Here is a 22,522-nt window from a genome sequence, read left to right as displayed (position 1 = left end):
CAATTTCACTATTTTTAGTGCTCCACCTTAAAATCGGTCGTAAATGTCATCCAAAAATTCTAGTGATCTTTGAACACTTTATGAAGGAGTTATCGACGGTAATGGTGGCGATCTAGGAACTCACTGACGTTCCAAAACTTCAAATGTTTAATTTTTTTGAATAAAAATACCATTATATTTATGCAGGAATTTGGGAAGTCTATGTGAAAATCATTACATCATTTATTCTGTTTCTAAATGGCCAATTATTTATCCTTAACGATGAAATGGTAGTTTATTTAATGAGTTCGTGCGTAAATTGGGCCTTTTTTGGCACGAGTGGACCAAAAATGGCCCAATTTACACACGAACGAGTTGAATACAACGTTTTTTTGTTCGATGAGCCCCTTGAAGGCTCCAAATCGCTTAAAATCTTTAAAATTAGCTTGACGTTTCGTTTTGACAAGTTGTGACATTTATCAAAATCCGTTCACACAGGAAAAAATTCTCAAATTTTGACAGTGTCGAACAAAAAATATATAATGTGATTTTTAAATTTCGATTCCTGTTTTGGACAGCCTTCTTTCTATTAAAAATTTAATTATTCCTTTTTTAACGCCTTTCATTTTTTTTATTAATAAAAATTACCCTCCAGTGTTTTTTAAACCATCATAAATACGTACTGGCGATAATTAGTCCAAACTTTCAAATTCCACAACGTCATTATAATTTTAATTTAATTATGTGTGTTTAAGTAAAACAATAATTGTATTTTAATTTTTATTTAATTTAACTTTTATTGTGAACTAGCTTTTGCCTGCGGCTTTGATCGCCCATCTGATAACGGTATAAAATGGCCTAGATTGAAATCAACGAAACAGAAATAAATGAGGCGAGCCCACCACACCGCGCTATATTCGGTACAGTTTTATCGTTGCTGTTCAGCTCCCTGGCATCACATAATAATCAAACAAAGTACAGAACACAATCAGGAATTTTCCCTTTCTGATAAACTTTCTTAGAAGAAAATCGATCAAATAGTTTTTGACTTAAGTGTATTCAAACAAACAACCAAACAGACAAGAATTTAAAACACTGCTGTAATGCCTTCCGCATCGCTTAACTAACAGACAGACATTTCAATTTTATTTAGTATATAGATTGTCAAATCCAGTATTTTCCATTTTTTGCTCAAGGCTTTGACATTTGCGGCGATTACGTCGACGAAGACAAATTTAGACATCGGTGCGGCACCTCCCCCTCAAGACTCTTCCCAAAATATTATTTAGTCGCTTTAATTAAGTTGTGGGAGCAAGATTGAAATTCGAATTAATGAATTAATCAGTCAGTGTCTGAAGAAAAAACTGGCAACGGGACCACGCCTCGTGTTTGCTTCAACAATTTTTTGTCCGACTAAAGGAATTCCTTTTCTTGTTGTCATTTTACGTGTACGTGTCCATGCGAGATTGGATCAGTGTTCCGAGGAATAAATTAAAGTAAACGGGTTTAAAAAAATAACTATATTTAGTATCGTATAGTCAGAGAATACAAGTATTAACAACAGAATAGAGAATAATAATTGTGGAAGGCAGTGTACATAAAAACAATGACAAGATAATTAAAAATAGGATAATAATGAGAGACTAAATTAAAGACGCTTAACCTAGATTGGTAACATTTGTGCCTTTAAAGATACTGGAAAGTAGAGATATTACAATTGGTAAATCATAATCACACACACTATATACACTCATGCAGGTTTCGTACTATTTTGGTACGCTCAGTACTATAAATAAAACCGAACTGGTGACAGAAGCGGAGTGGTCTAGAACAGCACCTGGGGCAAAGATTTATTTACAAATTTTTAATTCTACGTTGAGCATAAATAGTTTGTCCCATTTTGACCGACTCCAACCTTTTCTTCCCCTTTCATTGTACAGAATCACAACCTTTAGTTCTTACGTTATAAATTAATCACTTGGCTATGAACACGGACAAATCCGGGAATTTGAAACCGTTGAAACCGTTGTAGCTCCTGATGGGGACGCGAGGGGGCCGTCCCAGCTGCCTGGAGCGGAGATGGCGCGCCGGAGGCGGCGTCAGGTCGGTGGTGAGGCTCGGCTGAGGGCCCTCGTTCCGGAGGAGAAAGCCGCACTGGGCCGAGCAGACGTCATCCCGCAGGACCACCTCTTTGGGCCACTCCCTCAGGAGCTGGGAACAATCGGTGACTCGCAAAGAAGCGCACTGACCCTACAACAGAACATTGCAACACATCTTCTACATCAAATCGGGATAGTTACCCCTTCTTGGGTGCAGATGCAGCTGGTGCAAGGAGAAGGAAACGCCGACTCCCCCACCTCCACTTGTCTGTCTCCAATCACACATCCAGACCCCGCCGACTCCCTCCACGCCCCCAAATCGATATGGGGCAGGGACTGACAAGACACTCTCGGGTTCAAAAAGTTCGACGGGAGGTCAAAAGCGGCCCTCTGCATGTCTGCGTGGACGTCGAGGTTGTCGCAGATCACCTTCGCCATGGTGATCTTCCTGATCTCGGCGAGCTGCGACTCGGAGAACTTCACGGTGGAGTCGCCGTTCTCGTACCAGAAGCGGTCGCACTTGCGCAACTGGCGGAACTGGATGGCGATGATGCAAGCGAATGTGGGCCCCACCAGGCCCCCTTGCAAGGGCCGCTCGCTCAGGCCTCCCGGGAAGAGGTCTATGTCGTCGACGGTGGCATAGATTCGTTTGAAGCGCGTTATGACCTCCGGGGGGATCTCGCGGGCGAGGTCGTCGAAGGAGGTGGCGCGTTTGAGATTACAAAGGGCGCGGTAGTTGTTGTAGGAGGGAATGCCGTGGTCGCGACCTCGTTGGATGTTCAGAGCGATGAGGTCCACTCCGGAGAAGGGGATCTTGCGATCTTCGAAGAGGTGATTGGTCACTTCGCCGGTGATGAACTGGTCGAGCGTTTCCATAGGGGTTGACACGAGGCCTCGGGCGATCTCGTCCACCATTCCGTGCTGGAGCAGCATGTCAGGTTTGAAGAAACCGTTTCTTAGAAGAATGGGAGGGTCGATTATCTGATAGGAGGGACTGAGTCTAGGGATGTGAGGTCGCAAGAGCGAATGTCCCACTCTGAACGCGGCAGACGCAAACTCGGTCAAAATCGCGGGGTTGCAATTGGGGTTGTAGTCCTTGTAGTAGCCTTGAGGGAGGAGCTTAAGACCGTACAGATTCATAGCGTTCCAACTGAGCAACCTAGGCAAGAACTCGTTGTAGGTGATGTGTTGATTGATCGCGACCAAAATTCTTCTAGCTTGTTCGAAGAGCTTGTCATCTTCCCAATGGGGGTTGATCGATTTCAACCCCGCAACTAGTTTGTTGTGTTCTCTCATGAAAATAGTATGAATCACTGTTAATCCAGGTTGTTCCGAAGCTCTACCGTCCCCGGCGATGAAACAAAGTCCAGAGGCAGCTTTACACTCTGGGTGATGATCACTTTGTGGTAGCAAATCCTTGAGCTTGAGAGGTCGCTGAGTGCAGTTCATCCTACCACCGATTCCTTTCAAATCCTTCAGGACGCACGGATTTTCACCATAGATTTGAGAAGCATCCAAGAAGGCTGTATTTTGATTGACTTGTTCTCTTGGTCCTAGTTGGAGCTGACCGGGTAGAGACCTCATGAAGGGGAAACACATTCTTTGCCCAGACGTGATGTTAATCTCTGGATAGTAGTGATCACCGGATGGAATAGGAAACGGAGCACACTCTGGATGGACTGTTCTAGGACTGTCACAAGAACGACAATCTGGAATGGACTCGTGGAACCCTTTATGGATAGGAGTCATTGTCAAGTCGTGGTCCAAGAACTGTCCAAATTGCATGGTCATGAGGGTGTAACGAGAGTGGAGGTTGCTGATGTCAGGATGGATTAAAGTGGAGACGATACGGGGTGACGGAAGTGGAACTCCAGAAGCACCAAGAAGGCGAGGTTTAGAAATTCCTGCAAACCAAAGAAGTAGAATTTGACGCAAACACATAGCATTGTCGTCTACCGTCGTCGTAAGCACTAGGTAAGAGTCTGGTGAAAGTGGTCAGACTCTTGCCAAAGTTGGGGTTCCTCAAGTTGTTGCAGTACCCCGTCATGGTTCTATACGGAGTGTTGGGGTCGCAAGGTCCGCTTTCGTCGCAGTGGTGGTCCAGATCAATAGCGCTTGCAGGAATCAGCGAAGAAATGTCAACACTCTGAAGACCATCAGACAATTCGTCTCGGAACACTGACGAAATGACGTTGTTCTCGAAGATTTGTCTTTTCCTGCGCCTATGCCTGCAAACTACATAGAGAAACAACTCTCGATCGAGACCAAGGTCTTACATAAGCGAGTTGATGATTTCGTTGGAGGCAAACTCAAAGAGCAGCGACGTGTTGGCGAGTTTGAGAGCCTGCTTGTTGGCTTTGCTGAACGATGCAGCGGTCCCAGCTGGTGATTTCGGGTCGATTCCACCGACAGTAGCCCAAAGCTCGTACTCCGTTTTTCGTCTCTGAAGAACGTCTTGCTCGGCTTTGACCAACGCTTCCATGAGGAGGTCTTCAGAGAGGTCAGCCATGTGGTCCATCTCCAACCATGCTGTCAGTTGCGGAAGAGGGTGTTGATCGCAGGAGATTCTCGCGTTTCTGGAAAAAACCAAATTGAATGGTTGCCACCAAGGGGAGAACAACGTACAGGTAGGGATCTTCTTGGACGAAAGCTTTGGGTTGGATCTTGTCTAAGTAGTCAGTGTTGGCACACAAGAGCCCCGCCAGAGTAATTTTCTTAATTTCGCTCAGCTGTTCTGTCGTCAGTGAACTTGGAGGTAAGTCGTTTTCGTACCAGAAGCGATCGGATTGCTTCAACAAGATGAACTGCTCTCGCAGGAGACATGCAAGTGTGCTTCCGAGTATAGCTCCAGGAAGAGGTTTCTCTAGTAAAGCTCCCACAAGAAGATCAACGTCTTCGGGAACGTGGTACAAGTATTTGAGAGCTTTGATCATCTCAGGTCGAATCCCCACTTGGGTAAAATTGTTGAAAGACGAAACTGTGATGTTTTGACATTTTTGGAGGTATTTGGGATAGCCCGGGATGCCGTGGTCGCGTCCCATATGGACAAAGAGAGATCCAGTGTCCCAGTCGGATCTTAACGGTACCATCATATGTATGCTAGGAACCTGCGCAGGAGTCCTGATCAAAACATCTACCATCTCTGCAAAATTCTCTACGGTTTCGTTCATCTGCAACACCAAGAAATAAGATTGAGCGACCAAAGGGATTGCAACAACCAACCAGACTTCCAGGTATCATCGACAAAAGCGCCGGAAGAGCAGCCATGGCTACCTCGTTGAAAACTCCAGCTCTGTGCGAGCTGGAGTACTTGGAAAACCGCCCGTGGGTTTGCAACTGAAGGTCAGACTGAACGATAGCCTCCTGCAAAGACTGTTAAAGACAAAGATCCAATCACGGAGTGCTGACTCACATTGCCGAGAACTGTCGGTAAGAATTCGTTGTAAGTGATGTGTTGGATGGACGCCGTCACGATTCTTCTGCTCTCCAAGAAAAGACTTTCGTCGGTCCAGTGTCGGTTCAGCTGAGCCAAATTGACTGCAACTCTGTTGTGTTCTCTCAAGATGGCAGAATAGAGAGCGTTGGATCTGCAAGAAGAACACGCCGAAACGTTGACAAGGCCGGCGTCGTACGTGCGGAGCTTCTCGACTTGTTGATCAGTGTTGCCGTAGATCGCAGAAGCATCGAGGAAGGATGACGCCAGATTCATCTGGTCACGGTGTTCTGTCAAAAAAATCAGATGTGAAGATGATGTCAAGCAAAAAGATGTCCTTGCAGATTGGTGATTGTCAATTTGGCGATAGAATGATTTTGGTGCTTCCGCCAGTACTGTCTAGCAAATTTTGATCTATTATCGTTCCCAAGGGGAGCCTAGATCTCAAGGTGGAAGAGTCAGTTGGTGTATTAATCATAAAAAAAATTGTAGGAGAAGGTGATGGTTGGAAAAAGCACAGCACTAGAATTCTGTATGAAGTGAGAAGTAATAAAAATGTTTCCTGTAGTTTCTTCGCTTTATTAGCAAGGCAGTGGCGTAACAACGGAAGATTATCATAAAATCGTTAAAATTTCATTGACTCCAAATAGAAAGCCGAAAATCCGCTTCTTCCGGAAATCGCACCGGCCTGAAGAGGGCTCGGTCCTCAAAGTGGGCCATGGCGATAGCCAAAAGTAATCGCGTTTACTTAGCGAAAACAATAGACAATCACAGTTAAGTGTACACTTGCACTTTCATGGCCAACTAATTCCTGCACGTGGCCACCGTACAAATGTCTATATTTGGATGTGCTCACTTACCGAAAGCGCAGTCATCCATATCGACAGCCGGCAGCGTCCTCATGTAGTCTCGACATTGCCCGTGGCCCACTCTCCCATAGCACTCTCCGTGGGTGTTGGCTTCGTCGCTGCAACAATCCTGGCTGCGGAGGTTCCCTGTGCTGGCCAAGTCGTGCAAAAGGAGCTCGCCCCAGGCCCCCAAGAGGGCGGTCACGGACTCGTGAGGGGTCGAGGGGACGGTCTGGAGGGTGGAGGCCACATCGAGGGGGCTGGGTAAGGCGTGGGTGCTCACGGACTGGCGAGGCTGGCTCTTCCCTGCAACAAAACCAATCCATCATCGACGGTGTCAGCGAGGGCCAGCCAGGACCGGACTGGAGAAAGTACCTCACTTTCACGGCAGAAGTGAAATTACTCGCGTTTCCGCTCGCGACACGAGCCTGACTTTTGACCCTTACCGTCGGCGTAAGCTGGGGGCAGCAGCCGCAGGAACGCAGCGCCCCTGTTGCCCCAGCGGGCGTGCCGCACGTTGTTGCACTCGCCGGAGGGCCTGCGGTACTTGTTCGGGGGGCACGGGACAGCCTCCAAAGGCTTGCAGGGCTGTTGCCTGTTATTGGGTTGCGCGGCTTGCCGCTCCGCCCTAAGCGCGGTCCTGACTGTGCTCTTCAGCTCCTCCGGCAAGGTCCGGGTGTAGACGGTGATGTTGTACTCGTAAGGTTGAAGGCTCGTGTGACCTTGACTCAAGTTAGGAAGAAGAGCGACGGTTGTCAGCAGCGTTAACCTGGAACCACAAGACGTGATGATTAATGGTGAAGACATCATCTGGACAACATCTGCGCTAAGACACACTAACACGCTTTACTGGGATGCACATGTTGCAACATTTGGCCAAGACAAAAACTCGATTTTGCAAATTTTTTTCATTCTAGTCCGGTCCTGCGAGTCGTGCGCCAGTTTCGCAACGAAAACAAGATGGAGCCGCTGCTCACGGTCACGATCGTGAAAAATCATCGCTTGCGGTGAGTGATTAAGACACTTATCGTGTCATTTATTGTAATCAAATCAACACCAACAACATGATTGTCTTCACCAATTACTCGCGTCTTTGTGTGACGAACCGGAGTCACAAACTCCCATTTTGGATTGTGACTGGTTCTTAAACGTTACAGGGTGAGTCACAATCTACAGTTGCCCTTGTTCCCAGGTGCAAACCGCAGCGTCCCCCAAAGCCCCACAGCGGGACCTCTTCTATGCACAAAATTGTCTAAGAGGCAATTAACCTTTATGTGCCTTTAATTAGCTTTACAGTTTATTGGACATCGAGGTAATAAACATCGACTGATGTAACAACTCTCATCATGACTATAATGCTGTGACAACAATGACAAATATGTGACATCCATTCTTGCATCGTTCGCCTTCACCCGCTCAGCAGATGCCACTTATTGTCTAATTACGTTTTTCAGCATCGTAACCTCCAAGAGGTGTGTTCAGGTTAATCAGGTTGAATACAACTAACGTGTACGTTCGATTGGTTTGTAAATATAAGAGATAATTAAAACTGGACGAGAATGGGTTATTGCCGTGGACGTTGGTGATGGTAGTGAAAGTGCAGCGTCATCACTAAGTATAATGGGTGTCGTTTTCGAACCAGATTTGTAGGGGGGCGGTTTCGTTTTGACAGATAAAAGTCATGCACTTGTCCTTGCTTCACAAATGTCAAGAGTAAAGTTACGAAATTTTGCTCTGCTGTGTAGAAGACCAAGAAGGAAGAAAAGAACAGATGGTGGTTATTACCAAATTTAATTGGGTTTTTGAGAAATTTCCTTTGTGTAGTCCTTCAGTTGGATTAAATAGAACGACATTTAGAACTCTTGCTCTTTCACGATCGATCTGTTTCAAGACCATCAGCGATTTTTCATCGCAACAAGATTTTTTCGCTTCAAATAAATTTAAATTTCTAAGTGAGTACATCCAGAAGGTCAACTGAGTTTACCGTTTGTGGTTAGGAACAGAAGATTGTGGTTTGTCGGATGCTATAAGAAAAAAAATTGTTGTAGTATTTCTACCACGTTTGGTGTAGTTTTAGTCTTTGAATCGGTAGAAAAGCCAATCAAGAGTTTCTTGGTGAGAATTTATTGCGTTACGCGGGTCTAAGGAGTGTGCGAATTCCTTACCCTTGATGTCACCTTTGATGATTTAAATACAAAAAAAAAACAAGCACGAACACGAGGATTAAGAATAGAAACATCGACAACAAAATAATAATAATACTAGTTTCATTGACAAAATACGTTGGAAGGTTAAGGTCAAAGGGCAAGGCCTGCAAGACTCGTGAGTTTTGTTAGACCTTCGCCTGTCATTTAGGAGTTGACTTAATAAAAATTGAGCACGGGAGAAATCGATGATGCACTTTAAAGAAGCATTTCCTGCAGAAAGTTGCAAGGAATTAGAAAGAGAACATTCCGAGTGAAGTGGAATGGAATCCGTGCATAACTGTAACAATAAGCATGTGACATAACAAAGAACGAGTGACAGAGGGACAGGAAAACGAAAGGAAGAAAGCTGTTAACCTTAAGACAGCCAAAAAACAACAAGTCGAGTTTCCTCGAGTGTAACCATCGTAAATATTTCTTCTTCACCTTGAAACACATTAAGTAATTGCCCACAATAATTATTTGCATATCGTTAATGTTGTTAATAATTTCGTCTTAAATATCAACGCAAACATTTAATCTCAATAAATATTTTAGCTTGGCAGGAATGTTGTTTCTTCAGTGCAACGCTCGATTCGGAAATTTTCGCTTTGCACCAACAGTTGCACAATTTCCTGCTGCTTTGGGAGGCGCAAAAAGAGGCAAATTAATAGCGGTGCCAGCACGTTTTTTCCACTATCATCACTGGTTAAAATGCTTTATCTTCGGTGTTGCATAAGCGGCACTTTCCACCAAAACTGCAACCGCAACGATCCATGCAACAACAAAAAACCCAAACTTAGACCATGATCAAAAACTTGAGTAACTTCGATACCAAACTTCCCTACTTCAGTTTTTACCAAACAGTTTCTTCTACTACTTCTCTTTCTTTTTATTCTTCTCTCTTTAACAATTATCTTAATTTGATAATGATAGTAATATGGCAATCCCACCACCCCGAAAGCATCAATTGTCATCCGGTCATAGAAGTGAAGCAACGTTGCTTCCGATCAATAGTGGGATGGGTGACCACTGGGGGTGCGTTCCATTTTCACTTTGTTTCTTCATTACTTAAACCCACTGATAACAAGGTAGTGTAGTACAGTTGGTTGCAAAAAAAACTGGAACTGTCATAATAAAATTGTGTGAAACCTTCTTACGAGAGAATCGCCCTCAAATGTCACATGATTTTTATTGACAAATCACAACTCCGAATTATTTGAATAGCAACCAATCACAATTTAATTAAGCGGAAATTTTCCCTAGGGAAAATTTCCCATATAATTGCCCTAGGGAAAAATTTTTTCGGGCGATTCTCTTCCGAATATACCTCGGGACAGATATATATCGCCAGAAATTTTTTCTTGCAGTCCAACACTCGTGTTTGTCGCTCAAAATTATCTTCGGGCTGAAGCCCTCGTGTAATTTTCTTGCTGCAAACACTCGTCTGTCAGGACTGCTCGAAAAAATTTCCAGCAATATATCTGTCCCTTGGTATATTATATATGAGAATTAACGTCAAAATTCAATGACATTTTTAAAAATCACGTGATAGGTATTGTCAAGTAGGCAATTAATTGACAAATCGACAAAACCAAATTTACATTAGGAAAGTTTTCGTTTCCCGTTTTTTTTGCAACCAACCGTGCAGACAAATATGTTAAATGATCTCGACGCAACTCTCCACTAAAATTCTCTCCACCACCTTGTACAACCCTGATGTTGTCGTTGGTGCCAGTCAAGCCAGCTATTGCCAACAACATGTCAACGTATTTGCAGTCACGTACATCTTTATTTAATCGCAACATCCGGCTTGTGTTTTAATTTTTTCAAGAGTCAATCATCGACACCGCCAACATTCCTCACTATAATTTTCGCTTTTCCACGAACCGTCGTCGTTTGATTAAGTCATGGAGTCGATGATATTGTACGTTGACCTTTGGAAATCAAATGGTGAACGATTCTACAGAAGCCAACTCACGTGTCACTTATTGTAAGTTACAACATTACGTTCCCTTGAGTTGCTGTTTGCAATCATTGTTGCATAATTGATAAGCTGCACTAGTCGAACTTGACTACTATTGTCGCGTGTTGGGTCTAATGAGGTGGTGGACAACGACGTTAAAAACTAATCGGTAGAGTGACTTTCACTGGTTATTTTACCAATGAGTTTCACGTATAATATTATAAATTAAACTTCTTTATAATTATTATTTTAGTTTTTTTCAATTAACGAAATAATGGAAACTTTCCCCGTTTGCTTCGCCTCTCGCCGATGGTAAGTCATGGACATTTACGGCGATGGGGAAAAGTTCTTTATTATTTCTCCCAGCAAGTCCAAAAAGTTTTTTCAACAAGGTGACCGCATAAACTTCGGTCACCATATTTTGTACCGCACCCATGATACAACTTGTGCAGTAAGGAAGAAATATTATCTATTGTCTATTCAAAGCAAACTGTTCATGCTACAAAGTACATTATTCAGTTCTATTTCAGTCAGTCACCAAACACGCCCAGTGGGCACCAGATCAGGTTGGCCAACACATCAAAAATGCACCCTGCTCAACGCACTAATTTGTTATTATTGTTTGGACTCGCTACTGGCAACTAACACTAATAATAATAATAATAAGTAATTACTTTTTTCAGTTGTGTACCTAATGTGTGGAGTTAATTACTTGGTCGTCAGTCGAAAAAATCCAATCAAAAAATCACACCCATGGTACCACATTCCGTACCAGCATTACCATTGAATAGAAAATCACGATCGAATTCCACTCATTACCCAGACATCAATTATACCAAATACGGTCGAACAATGTTGATTTATGGAGCTAGGGCAAGGTAATAATTACATCAAACTTTCTAGGAAGCAAGCGATAATCCAGTTGGAAAGCCAAAAAAAAATCGAATTTTCGATATTATGCGATCCCATGTAATTTCTATACAGACCGGTCTTCTTTTAATTTATTTACGTTCTTATTCATTTATTTATTTAGTTTTTTCACGAACACTTTCACCGAAGATTACTTTCATTCGACATTCCTACTAACTTAATCTTCATTCAGTGACACGTGACTTTGACTTTGCCTCACCGTCTAATTTCTAATTCGAATGTACGATTGGCATGTTACAGTTTCGTAATAGCGTAACACGCAGGATAATTAAGAGAAGTACAGAACTGGAGGCCACAGATTCTAGAGTCAGTCGTTGTTCTCGTGAAGCTATAATTTTGTAAATTTATCGTCTGGTTTTTGTATAAATTTGGAAAATTATGATGTAATGATGGTCCATAAATATGAACCCCGACAGTGCACAGTTTTAAATTTGCACATTTGCATTAATCTCGTCCAAAAATAGAGGAGTTTTACGACCTTTTCGCTTTATTTGCGAGTTTGTTGATACCAGAATGGGAAACGTGAAAAATACATGGTGGGACTTGTTTACAACTTTGAAAACGTATAATTTGGGTACCCTCGTCAAGAATTAAGCATTTAAGGATAATTGCTCCTTCGAACAATACTCAACTTTCACAAATCAATTTTGAACGGCTTTTCGAGCCGCGTGACTAACAACCGAATCCAGTTCGCCTACAAAAACAAATAAAAAATTGCATAACTGTTGCATAAAATGCATCAAATTAATTGTGCCGGCGTCTCGTAGAAAGTGCGATCGATTTTTGCTTTCTTCCATTCTCGTTGTGTTTGCAATTTCTTTTGTTGTCCTCACGTTTTACTTTTTATTTGCGGCACACGGCGGAAGTGTTTAAGATCGTTAATGGTTGCAGTGCGCGTAGAAAGTTTTTGGTTTTTCGTTGTTTTCGGAATGAACCTTCGACCTTCGGCCGGTTGTGCCATTCTACACCTAGGAACGCTTAATTCGACTGGTGAAATGTCAACCACCTCTGCGACGACTAGAATGTCAAAATTTTCGGGAATTTTTTTTTTGAAATTGGAAGCCTTCAACTTCCGTCTAGAAACATTGACATTTAGTCAAGGCCAGAACCATCTTCGAGGCGGAATGTGCTCTGTTATCCAGCAGCAGCAATTTTCTATGTATGGTTGTTAAAATTACGAAGAATTTTAAAAGAGTCGGCCTTGAATCGGCACGAAAACAGGTTGTTTTTGCGAAAATCTAATTAATCGAAAAATAAGCGTTTTGAGGAAATAATTGTGTGTCGTTGCTTACATAAGAATTTGAAGTGTTACCTCATACGTATGTCTTATTAAAATAATTTACTAGCAATTAAAAGTGGGAATGTGTGCAGCGAAACGCTGAAATTTGTTTGCAGTTTTTTTTAATAGATTAAATCAGGTTGGTCTTACTGCAAGCGCTTGCTTTTTCTGACATACAGAAGATCTTTTCCATTTACCTATGTTTATTAAAGAAAGATGAACTTGAAAATTTCTCTTTTCAGCGTTTTTTGTAGTTTTTGGAATTTTTGTTTATCTGTTTGCACCCAGTTAACTCAAAAACTACTGGATCAATCTTCGTCAAACAAAGTATTTTACGAAGAAAGGATTCCTGATTGTGTTCTGCGCTTTGTTTCATCACGTTAAAACGTCAGGGAGCTGCACAATAGTGTTAAATTTGTGGCGAATTATTGTAGTGTAGTAGACTCGTCAATTGCTTATTTCTGTTTCGTCGATTTTAATCAGAACTGCGTACGGTCGTGTCACAACATGTCAAGTGTTTTCTGGCGTTGCAATCTTTTACTTTCACAGATTCTTTTTTTATATTTCAGTGTTGATCCTTTTATAAATGATTCTTCATTAAAAATACGCAATTACTTGTTTGTAATAGTCCTTTATTGCATGTGAACATTTACATATACAGAAATTTGACTTTTACTGAATAGTAGTACTCTTTAGAACAACTAGTACTTCCCCCAGATGCCAATAAAATTATTAATTATTTAACATAAAATGTATTTAGACGTCTTTATTTTCTACTCTTACTCTTGTCCGAATGACACAGGTTATGGAGCACAAAGTACTGTTCATAAATTTATATTTTTTTCTGGAATGTATTTCTTTAATGCATAACATCAGTAAACAACCAAATGTAATACTCAAAAAAATTTTAAAAACATTTGATATCTGTTATTACATGAATTAAGAACAATTGCTTTCTCAGATCTTATTTCCAGTTGCTCGTCTAATCCCAAGGTGTAGCTCAAGGATCAATTTTATTTCTCCGACGGTAAATGCTGTAGATTGCTAATTTAACTCTATATTGTTGAAACCTCAAAATTAATTACATTATACAATGTGAAAACTTTTATTTTTCAAAAAAAAACCTCTCAAACATACAATTCAGCTTCAACGTTAGGGTTTAACCACAAATATTACAAAAAAAAATGTAAACTAATATAGTACAATATGACGTGTATAATATACAGGGTGTAACAGAAAAAAGTGCATTTATTTTAACTGGTAATAGGACTCATCTACTACAACAAATTTTCTAAATAATTATTTTCGACAACATATTCTAAAGGGTTTTAAAAAATAATCTAAAATTACGAAAAATTTGCTTACCCGCCTATGGAACGATTTTAATCTAATTACATCAAATGAAAAAACAAAACAAACAGCAGTAATAAAAAAAAAACAAACGAAAATGAAACCATTTGATTCATCAAATGCAATACGAAGTGAATAAAAACATTCAGTTTTTACGATTCCTGTTTAAAAAAGTTTTCAGATACATATATAAAATTGCATTCAACGTGAACGGCACGTCAAAATAAGGGGGGAAAAATGGCAATTCAATTTTGCAAATTCCAAGAAACTTTATTTAGAAATGTTGTTGTAATTGATGAGTACTATTACCAGTTAAAATAAATGCACTTTTTTCTGTTACACCCTGTATGTAACTTTTTTGGCTATTTAGGCGACACAGAAACATTTCTACAGTTCTTAGAATTTTTGTCAATCTCTTTGCACCCAATTAACTCAAAAACCACTGTATGGATTTTTTGCAAATAAAGTTTGTCAGAAAGAGATGGTTCTTGGCTGTGTTATGCACTTTATTTCGTCACGATATGACGTCTGTGAATTGCACAATAACGACAAATCTGTAGCGTCACGTCAACTGTTTCTGACATCGCAATCGTCGACTTTCAGAAGTAGTTTGTTGCCTATAATGCAATTTTACATTCATATAACTCATTTAATTCCTTACAATTAGTGCCCTAAGATAGGTTAATATAGTTTAGTTTCTTTGTCAGATTAGCATAGCTGCTTAAATTTGTTTTTGTATTTGATTATTTTGATTATTGGGCTGAATCATTTTAATTTCGGGACAATTCAAGCAGATTGAACTTAATAATGCGAACAAACCCACGTTGAAAAGCTTCAACTGGTTACGAGAAATCGTTATAATCTTCATAATTGTGCCACCACTTGGCCAGGCAATTATTCTAATAACTTTTTTGTCTCTTGGCTTTTGGTTACAGATTTTGCCATTTCTGCGGCACCCACGATTGTCGTACAAAATAGTGGAGGATCTTGCGCCCCGTTGGACAATCCACGCAGAGCGGTGGTGGTTCCAAGTTGGCGCTCTGCGCCGCAGTGACAGAAGCGAAGACGTCGGTCGCTTTCTACCGTCGTCGATGTCATCGTAAACAACGCCATTTCGCCGATGAGATCATAGATCGAACCGTATGTAGATTATTCGGTCAGTCCATATACACTTGGCCTGATGACATGTTTCGATCGGCACCGAATAACGGGACGATCGGTGCCAACAATTGGTCACCTTGAACCTCCCGTCGTCGCACCGATTTCCATTCCATCGGACAAAGATAAATTTTGAAACGACGCACGCACACCACGCAGACGACGTACTTTCGCTGATGAATTCCAGAAATTCCAGTGAAATCGAAGGTTTCTCTCGACGAGACACGGAGGAGTCGACTGAAAAATCACAAGATCCGGTACAGATGGAGATGGGATTTTGATTTGTGCGGCGGGAATCTTTGTTTTTCTCGAGAAGGAGTTAGAATTTGAACGCGGAAGTCGAGAGGAATTTTTTTCAAGTCTCAATGACACGTAGTAACTTGTTGATAATAAGGTATTCAAATTAGGCGCAAAATGGCCGCAATTAGGATAATGGCGGGCCAAACCAGATTCAGAATCAGCCAGAAATTTGCATTACTTCCTTAACGCGTAAGCGTTGGTCAATAAAGTCAAAAGGACTTCAATCAGTCGACTTCAAAGGTCACATAGATGAATCCACAACTGTTGTACCATTGGCCTCCTACAACCTAGAACATCTGTGTAAAAATCAATCCAAAAGACTTGTCAAAAGCTTCTTTCACTTGACAATGACGATTCAACAATGAGCTCCACATGAATATTCTTGCGGTCATTATTCTCTTAAACTGTTGAATAGAAATTCTTGCCTTTGTCGAGTTCTTGTTCGAGCTCACAAAAGTCGTAAAACTCGCTTTTAACAAGCAACAGATCTCTACCATCTACTCTTGACCGAATTTCGTCTCTTGTCACACAAACTCCAAAGCCATCAACGCATCGTCAACGTCTTTCAACATCCAAATCCCAACCGAAATTATGTCATCATCTGCATTCAGTCCAACATGACATTGCAGTTTTTCTGTCTCCCTTGACCCCTCGACCCTCCGTTGCAAATCCCCCGACAAAAGAATATTAATTATCCGATAAAAATCAGCCCACCCACTGATTTTGCCAACTGTCCTACGCAACAGAAGAAGCACCGCTCATTGTTGCGACACGCCGGTTGGCCAACAGTCGACACAAATGTATCCGTTAGATCTGAATCGAAGTCTCTCAAGACGGATTTGTGTCAGGACCCCAGGATTAAATCCGAACAATTGGAAAGAACGAGAACCAAAAGTGTCTGATGGAGCTAATGATGATGTGGCGCAAGTTCGTTGTCACTCAGCGCTATTTTTCTTTGTGTAGATAGAAGAACGTTCTAAGCGAAAACCGCACGTTTTTTATTTTTTAGCGTGCCAAACGATGAACTCAACCTTTTTTATAGCGTGAAAGGAGTGATACGAATCTTGATCAACCGGTATTTTCCATAGATATCTCGTGTTTGCCACTTTCTTGTTTTATTAATTGTCGGTTGTAGTCTATTATTTAATATTCCAGTGTAACATCAAGTGGAGTCGCGCAACCTCTTCGAAGAATTCTTTTACGTGTGGAGGAAGACGTAACGCCCAACTGTCACTTTTGACATCTAATTTGACACCTGTTCGGAGAATCAGTCTCAAAGATGACTTACACGTTTGTCGTACGTCATCTGGCGTAGACAAAAAACAACAGATAAACAACAATAAAAAAAATCGGTCAAAGCAATTAGCGATTTTCACAAAAACATAAGTCAATGATCTGTTCGCTTTCGGAATCGGCGCTAATTGTGAAAATTGCCGAACTTGACACCGCCGAATTAAAGAGAGAAAAACTACCAATTAGAGCAACGGAAATGTCAATCACCGAACTGATTTCATTCATTTCATTCTGGTTGAATTTAATCCGGCATTGACATTGCGCGTACAGATTGTCTTGGTCTTGGTAGCACAAACCAGCGGTCTATTTCCCTCAACAAATTCACTTTTGTTAATTACCAGAACGCATAATGATAATAATGACGGACGAAAAAGCGTGAAATGAATTGTGGTACTTTCGGTTGTTGGAGATTTTTGTGTGTTCAAGTTGGCACCGAATTGAAAATGACAGTTTCGGTGTTCGGATCGGGATCAATTGTGGTAAAAGTGTTAACAATTCCGTTATGTAACGTGTTGGTGGTACGTATGGAGGTCATTATCTGCACTTTGTGTAACTGTTGTTTATTAAATGATTAATTAGCGTGGAACGCCGAATTGAACATTAAAAATAAGTGAATTTTTACGCCGGATTGTGTGAGGAAGGACACACACTTTGAACATCTCTGCTAGGTCATAATCGTTAGTTTGATGGTAATGAGCCATTAGACGGGATTTTTGAGATTAATTTGCATAAAATTGCACGCAAAGTTACATGTACACTTCCTTGCAGCATAAGCGGGGCCATCGTTGAGGGGTGTAATCGCGGCGCGAAAAAACCCGGCGTAAACAATTACGAAATGTTTGCTGCCCACTTGTTGCACCGTACACCTCTTTGCACCACAACCTGCAATATTTGCGCACTTTAACGCAACCGAAATCGTGCAATGCCCACTCGATAACGCTACAGTGGCATACGGAGAGGTGCACACCAATTGTGAACAATGATTTTGTCATGTACGTTGTGGCATTGAGTCAATTACGATTTAATGGCTCGATTATCTCAAAAACTGTCTTTGACCCGAATTTCGCCGCATCGTCGAATTATGACAATTGCACAACGGTCGCCATCATAAATCACCTTCGTTACATTTTTTGCTAAACTGGTTAAATCAGAGTCGTTATAGAGTTCGTCGTGGGCGTGGAGAAGTATTCGCATCGGTAACCCACTTCTGACGAGATTGATTACGCCACGTTCGATTTTTCTTGAGGAAAAGTCCCCAGGTAATTAGCATCATAATGGGCCACGTAACGAGTGCTCTTTCATGTAGGAGCGAAATAATCGGTGAGAATATCGCACGGACATTGTTCATTATGGGAGAGTGCATTTCGCGGGCGATCCGTCGTCGCGGGTCACGTGGCCGACCAGATGGACGCGATTGGTGGCACCGGTGACGTCATCGCCGCCGAAATTTGAATGAAGGCGTGAAGGTCGGCAGACGTTCACCGTTGCGAACGGTCTTGCATGCAACAATTTCCCGTCAAGCGATTGTCTTCGCGATCACGTGACCGATCACCAAACCCAAGAAGGTTTAGAATTTCTCTGAATTAATTCGAGTCTAAAAAAGCGCACTTTTACCACAGTGTACACATCTGAAAATCAGATGTCGAAACGCGATTTACTACAAACTTTCATATTTAACGATTTTTTTGCGCTTGGCCAACAAGCTGCGGAGGTTTCTTAATTGATGGACGGCACCGGTCAAGCCTTGAATCCCAGCTGATAAGGAAACGATCGAGTGCTGATCGAAAGCGCTTCCAGTGACATTAAAAATGCATCAGCGGATTTATTCGGGCGAACAATAGGGGTCTAAGGTCGGACCCTTGCGTAACCGCAATCGAGAAAATTGTTTCGAATTGGCGAAGGTTTCACAAATGCGATTGTGTCGACTTTGGCAAGACAGTTTGGGATCAATCTGTTGTGCAAGTCGTGTGAATAGTGTCAAATTAAGTGTTTTCAAAGTGTAGAAAAGAATCAACTCGATTGGTTCGAATCGTGAAAGAGAGAATTTTCCAGTGTTGATTCAAACAGCAACGTTCCTAATAAATAATCCGCGATTTCTATGAATATTTATGGATTGCTCAGCTTCTTTTTATTATGTTTGTTGTTGACTCATAAAAAGTCAACAATTCAATTTTCACCCAGTATATATTTTTCGTTTCGTCTTCGTCTCCATGGCAACAAATAATTTTTTTATCATAGTTTGCAAAACTGTCATTTGGTTGTAGTCAGTCCCAGGGAAAAAGCGTGCGGCACAGTTTGGGGTACGTTCACCAACGCTGATGCTTTCTTAATTACGTAATTAATCATGCATAATTAAATGCATGTTTAGTAATTATTACAGAATTACGAGCAGAAAAACTTTTACCAGACGATAACAACAACAATGTCGTTACATTTTCCAGCACGAGCTAGTTTTTTCGTCGAACATGCATTCCGTCCGTCTCATTCTATCACGTGTCGGCAATATTACACCCACGATTATGCAAATCGCAACTTTCTCAATCCGTACCCCAAGGGTGGAATTTAATTACACCACATTTCTTTGTTGGAAGTAACACGATTAGCCTCTTAATGCGTTCAAAAAGTTGAAAAATTTCGACGATTGGCCTGGATACGGATTTATGGATGTTCGGTGGATGAAATACCGTGAGAAAAAACCGAAAAAGTGACGACAGGTCCATTAATAATGACAGTGTTACATATTGAGGCTTGCCTAATTAGATGTTTTATTATTTAGTAACATTCGACGGTTCTGATTGGCTGGATTTCCACCGATTTGATTTAAACGAGGCGGCAGTTCTACTGACACATCAACAGGGTCGTCCATTTATTTAAAAATCTGTCGAAAATAGCATAAAGTTCGGCTCTAGCTGTATTTAATTGTTATCGTGGCCATCTCCATTGTAAACATTTTTAAGTGGGTTAGTTGTATTATTTGTAAGGATGTGTGCATGGGAAAAATGGATGCGTGAGTGATACCATCTAGTGTGATGACCTTTAAAGTTTAAGTGAAGAATTGTGGAACAATTTGATTGATTATTGTAGTTACGCAAAAAATGTAGAACGTTAATGACGAAAAATGCGAAAAAGCTTATACAACATCTGCAGTGTGAGCCAATACAACTCAAAATTCTGCCACCAACAACTGACTGCATGTCTGTTGTTAACAAAAGAGGTTCATAAACTCAGCGTACTTAGATTTCTATAAATTTTATTTTTTATATTTTATGTCAAAAATTTTAAGTTATTAGGTATGTACTAATTTTTTTCTTTGTGAAAAAGTGAGAAAGTGAAACTGACCTTTTAGAGACCCAAAAAATCCTTATTTCTTGGCTTTACTTACAAAATGAATAAAAGCAAAAATTAAAACTTGACACATAAGAAATGCATATTTTATGTAGGTACTCGTTTCCCATTTTACAACCCCTTTGTGAATAAAAATCTTTCAAAGTAACATTTGTTTTTCTGAAAGGAAAAACAAGTTAACCTTGCAAAGTTATTATTTTTCGATTTAGGTTTTTTAAACCACTTAGATAGCTTTTATGTTTATAATAATTCTGCAGTTGCATCACTCAATTAAAAATATTAAAAATTACATTAGTATCTAGTACATAATAATAATAATATTAATAATAATAATGGTGACATTATTAAACAGAAAAATACATTATTGATAATAATAATAATAAATAAAGTAATAACCATAAAATACAAAATGAGTGAAGAAAGAAACATGTTCATATTAAATATATAAATAAAATATCATTCTGATTAGCAATAAAAAAAAAAATTAATCAATTTTTAAATTTATTTTCAATGAACCTGGCGGCGAATTGTATGTGCTAATTAAACCGAATAAAAAATAATAAGAAACATGTTAGTTAAGTAAACATTATTTAAAAATAAAAAAAAAACTGTTGTTTTTATGATTTTAGCACGCTCACGCCCACTTTGACGCCACACTCCCGAAATAACTTTCTTTTTTATCACATTGAAGAGTTGTCGCTTTGTGCTTTATGTAAAACAGCGGTGAAAATTTTTCGATACATTATTCACACCACTCGTCTAGCCCACGACGAGAAATTTCACCCTGTATACAAAGTCGACGCATAACGAGCATCGTCCATAACGCGACGTGCCCGAAATCGCCCATTTATTATGTAAAATGCCTCATACATATGAATGGTGAACGTCCGTTTACGTTCGGAACAATTGTGCGTAATGGGACCGTCGCTACCGCAACAAATATACAGAGTGTGCGTCCAGTTTTGAAAAAAATCGAAAATCGGTTCGTTTTAGTGGAAAATGTTTTCGTAAAAAAATTTGATTCCGCTATGGGGGAATTTTTGACAGTTTCGACTTACCCAAAAGTCAACTCCATTTCATGGGTAACTAGATACAATCACTGACAATAAAACTCGCGGAAAGAATCACACAGACCGGCAAGAAATCGCACACATAATCACAAGAATTCGCACCCGGATGCTGGTGGGGCCTTGTCCTCCACGGTCGACGTCTGAAAATCGAAGATAGAACAATTCCAAGTCCGCGACACCCGCAGCAGAGGATCTCGTCCGTTTCACAACGCGAACTCTTGTGCTCTCTGTAAATCCACGAGGAGCTTATTACCGGAGAAAGTTGAATCGCTGCCGGGGACCTCCGCCAATCAGGATCACTCAAAATGTTTGCGTTTGCATAAAAATTCTGACGGGCCCCTCCACTCCTCGTCTGGACAATCACGTGCGCTGATTTTTCTACAAAAATCATTTGCCCTTCCGACCCACCGTTGAAATCTCCCAAAAAAACTCGTACCAAACCCCGAAACTCCCTATTCAAAACCTTTTTTTGTTCGACACTGTCAGAATTTGAGAATTTTCTCCTATGTGAACGGATTTTGATAAATGTCAGAACTTGTCAAAACGAAACGTCAAGCTAATTTTAAAGGTTTTAAGCGATTTGGAGCCTTTAACGGGCTCGTCGAACAAAAAAACGTTGTATTCAACTCCTTCGTGTGTAAATTGGGCCTTTTTTGGCACTCGTGGGCCCACACGTGCCAAAAAAGGCCCAATTTACACACAAACTCGTCAAATAAACTACTATTCTAAACACAAATTTTTCATTTATAGATTCAGTTCGGTAATACATAATTCTAATTGCACCTCCGATTTCTCCATCACTGACGTCAACTTATTTTTTACTCTTGCATTAACTCCACTTTGGCAATTCGTTTTCATCCCCTTTTGCTCCGGGACGCAATTGTTTTGTACCACTGGTCAAAGTCACCCAGTTGCCTTGCCTCCGGTGGTGAAACAGTGGTACCAACAGAAAAACGAAAATTGTGCATCGTGCATTTTCGCTTGTTTGCTTCTTCGTTGCGTCACCCCGTCATTATCCAATCTTCGATAAACGCACCCATTCTGTCGGAAGAAGAAATAACAGAGGCCTCGCGATTTCCATTAATTACAACCAGAAGAAAGCGACTCTAATCGCTCAGGATGTCGACAGGAACAGTTTTTTGTGCGCCAGGATAACGGGTGAGGTGAGTCATCGCGTTCTCTCAGTTTTACTCAAATTATGATAAATGAATGAGTGGTTCACCGGGAATACCGGATTACTATGGTTGCAACACAAAAAATTTGATAGCGATGATCTTTACTGGTTTTAC

General features: G+C 40.8%; 1 protein-coding gene across 1 annotated transcript; it reads right to left on the bottom strand.

The window, feature by feature from the left end:
• Positions 1 to 1,484: 1,484 nt before the first annotated feature.
• Positions 1,485 to 21,632, bottom strand: LOC138137782 (uncharacterized). The gene is made up of 10 exons (XM_069057330.1): positions 21,222 to 21,632; positions 6,806 to 7,128; positions 6,372 to 6,665; positions 5,491 to 5,801; positions 5,301 to 5,441; positions 4,704 to 5,248; positions 4,355 to 4,654; positions 4,035 to 4,306; positions 2,280 to 3,982; positions 1,485 to 2,229 (listed from the first exon to the last, which is right to left on the bottom strand). Exons 1-10 carry the CDS (start codon positions 21,236 to 21,238, stop codon positions 1,954 to 1,956), a joined length of 4,182 nt encoding a protein of 1,393 aa, XP_068913431.1. The 5' UTR covers positions 21,239 to 21,632; the 3' UTR covers positions 1,485 to 1,953.
• Positions 21,633 to 22,522: the final 890 nt, after the last annotated feature.

Source organism: Tenebrio molitor, chromosome 9 (assembly GCF_963966145.1).
Source record: "Tenebrio molitor chromosome 9, icTenMoli1.1, whole genome shotgun sequence".
Taxonomy (NCBI): Eukaryota; Metazoa; Arthropoda; class Insecta; order Coleoptera; family Tenebrionidae; genus Tenebrio; species Tenebrio molitor.
This window is presented reverse-complemented; position numbering and strand designations above follow the sequence as displayed.

What these genes read in the sequence shown, in the direction of transcription:
- LOC138137782 (XM_069057330.1), bottom strand. An exon ending in TACCGACAGTTCTCGGCAAT is followed by an intron (nt 5,442 to 5,490) that starts GTGAGTCAGCAC and finishes CAGTCTTTGCAG; the next exon opens with GAGGCTATCGTTCAGTCTGA. An exon ending in GAAATCATCAACTCGCTTAT is followed by an intron (nt 4,307 to 4,354) that starts GTAAGACCTTGG and finishes TGTAGTTTGCAG; the next exon opens with GCATAGGCGCAGGAAAAGAC.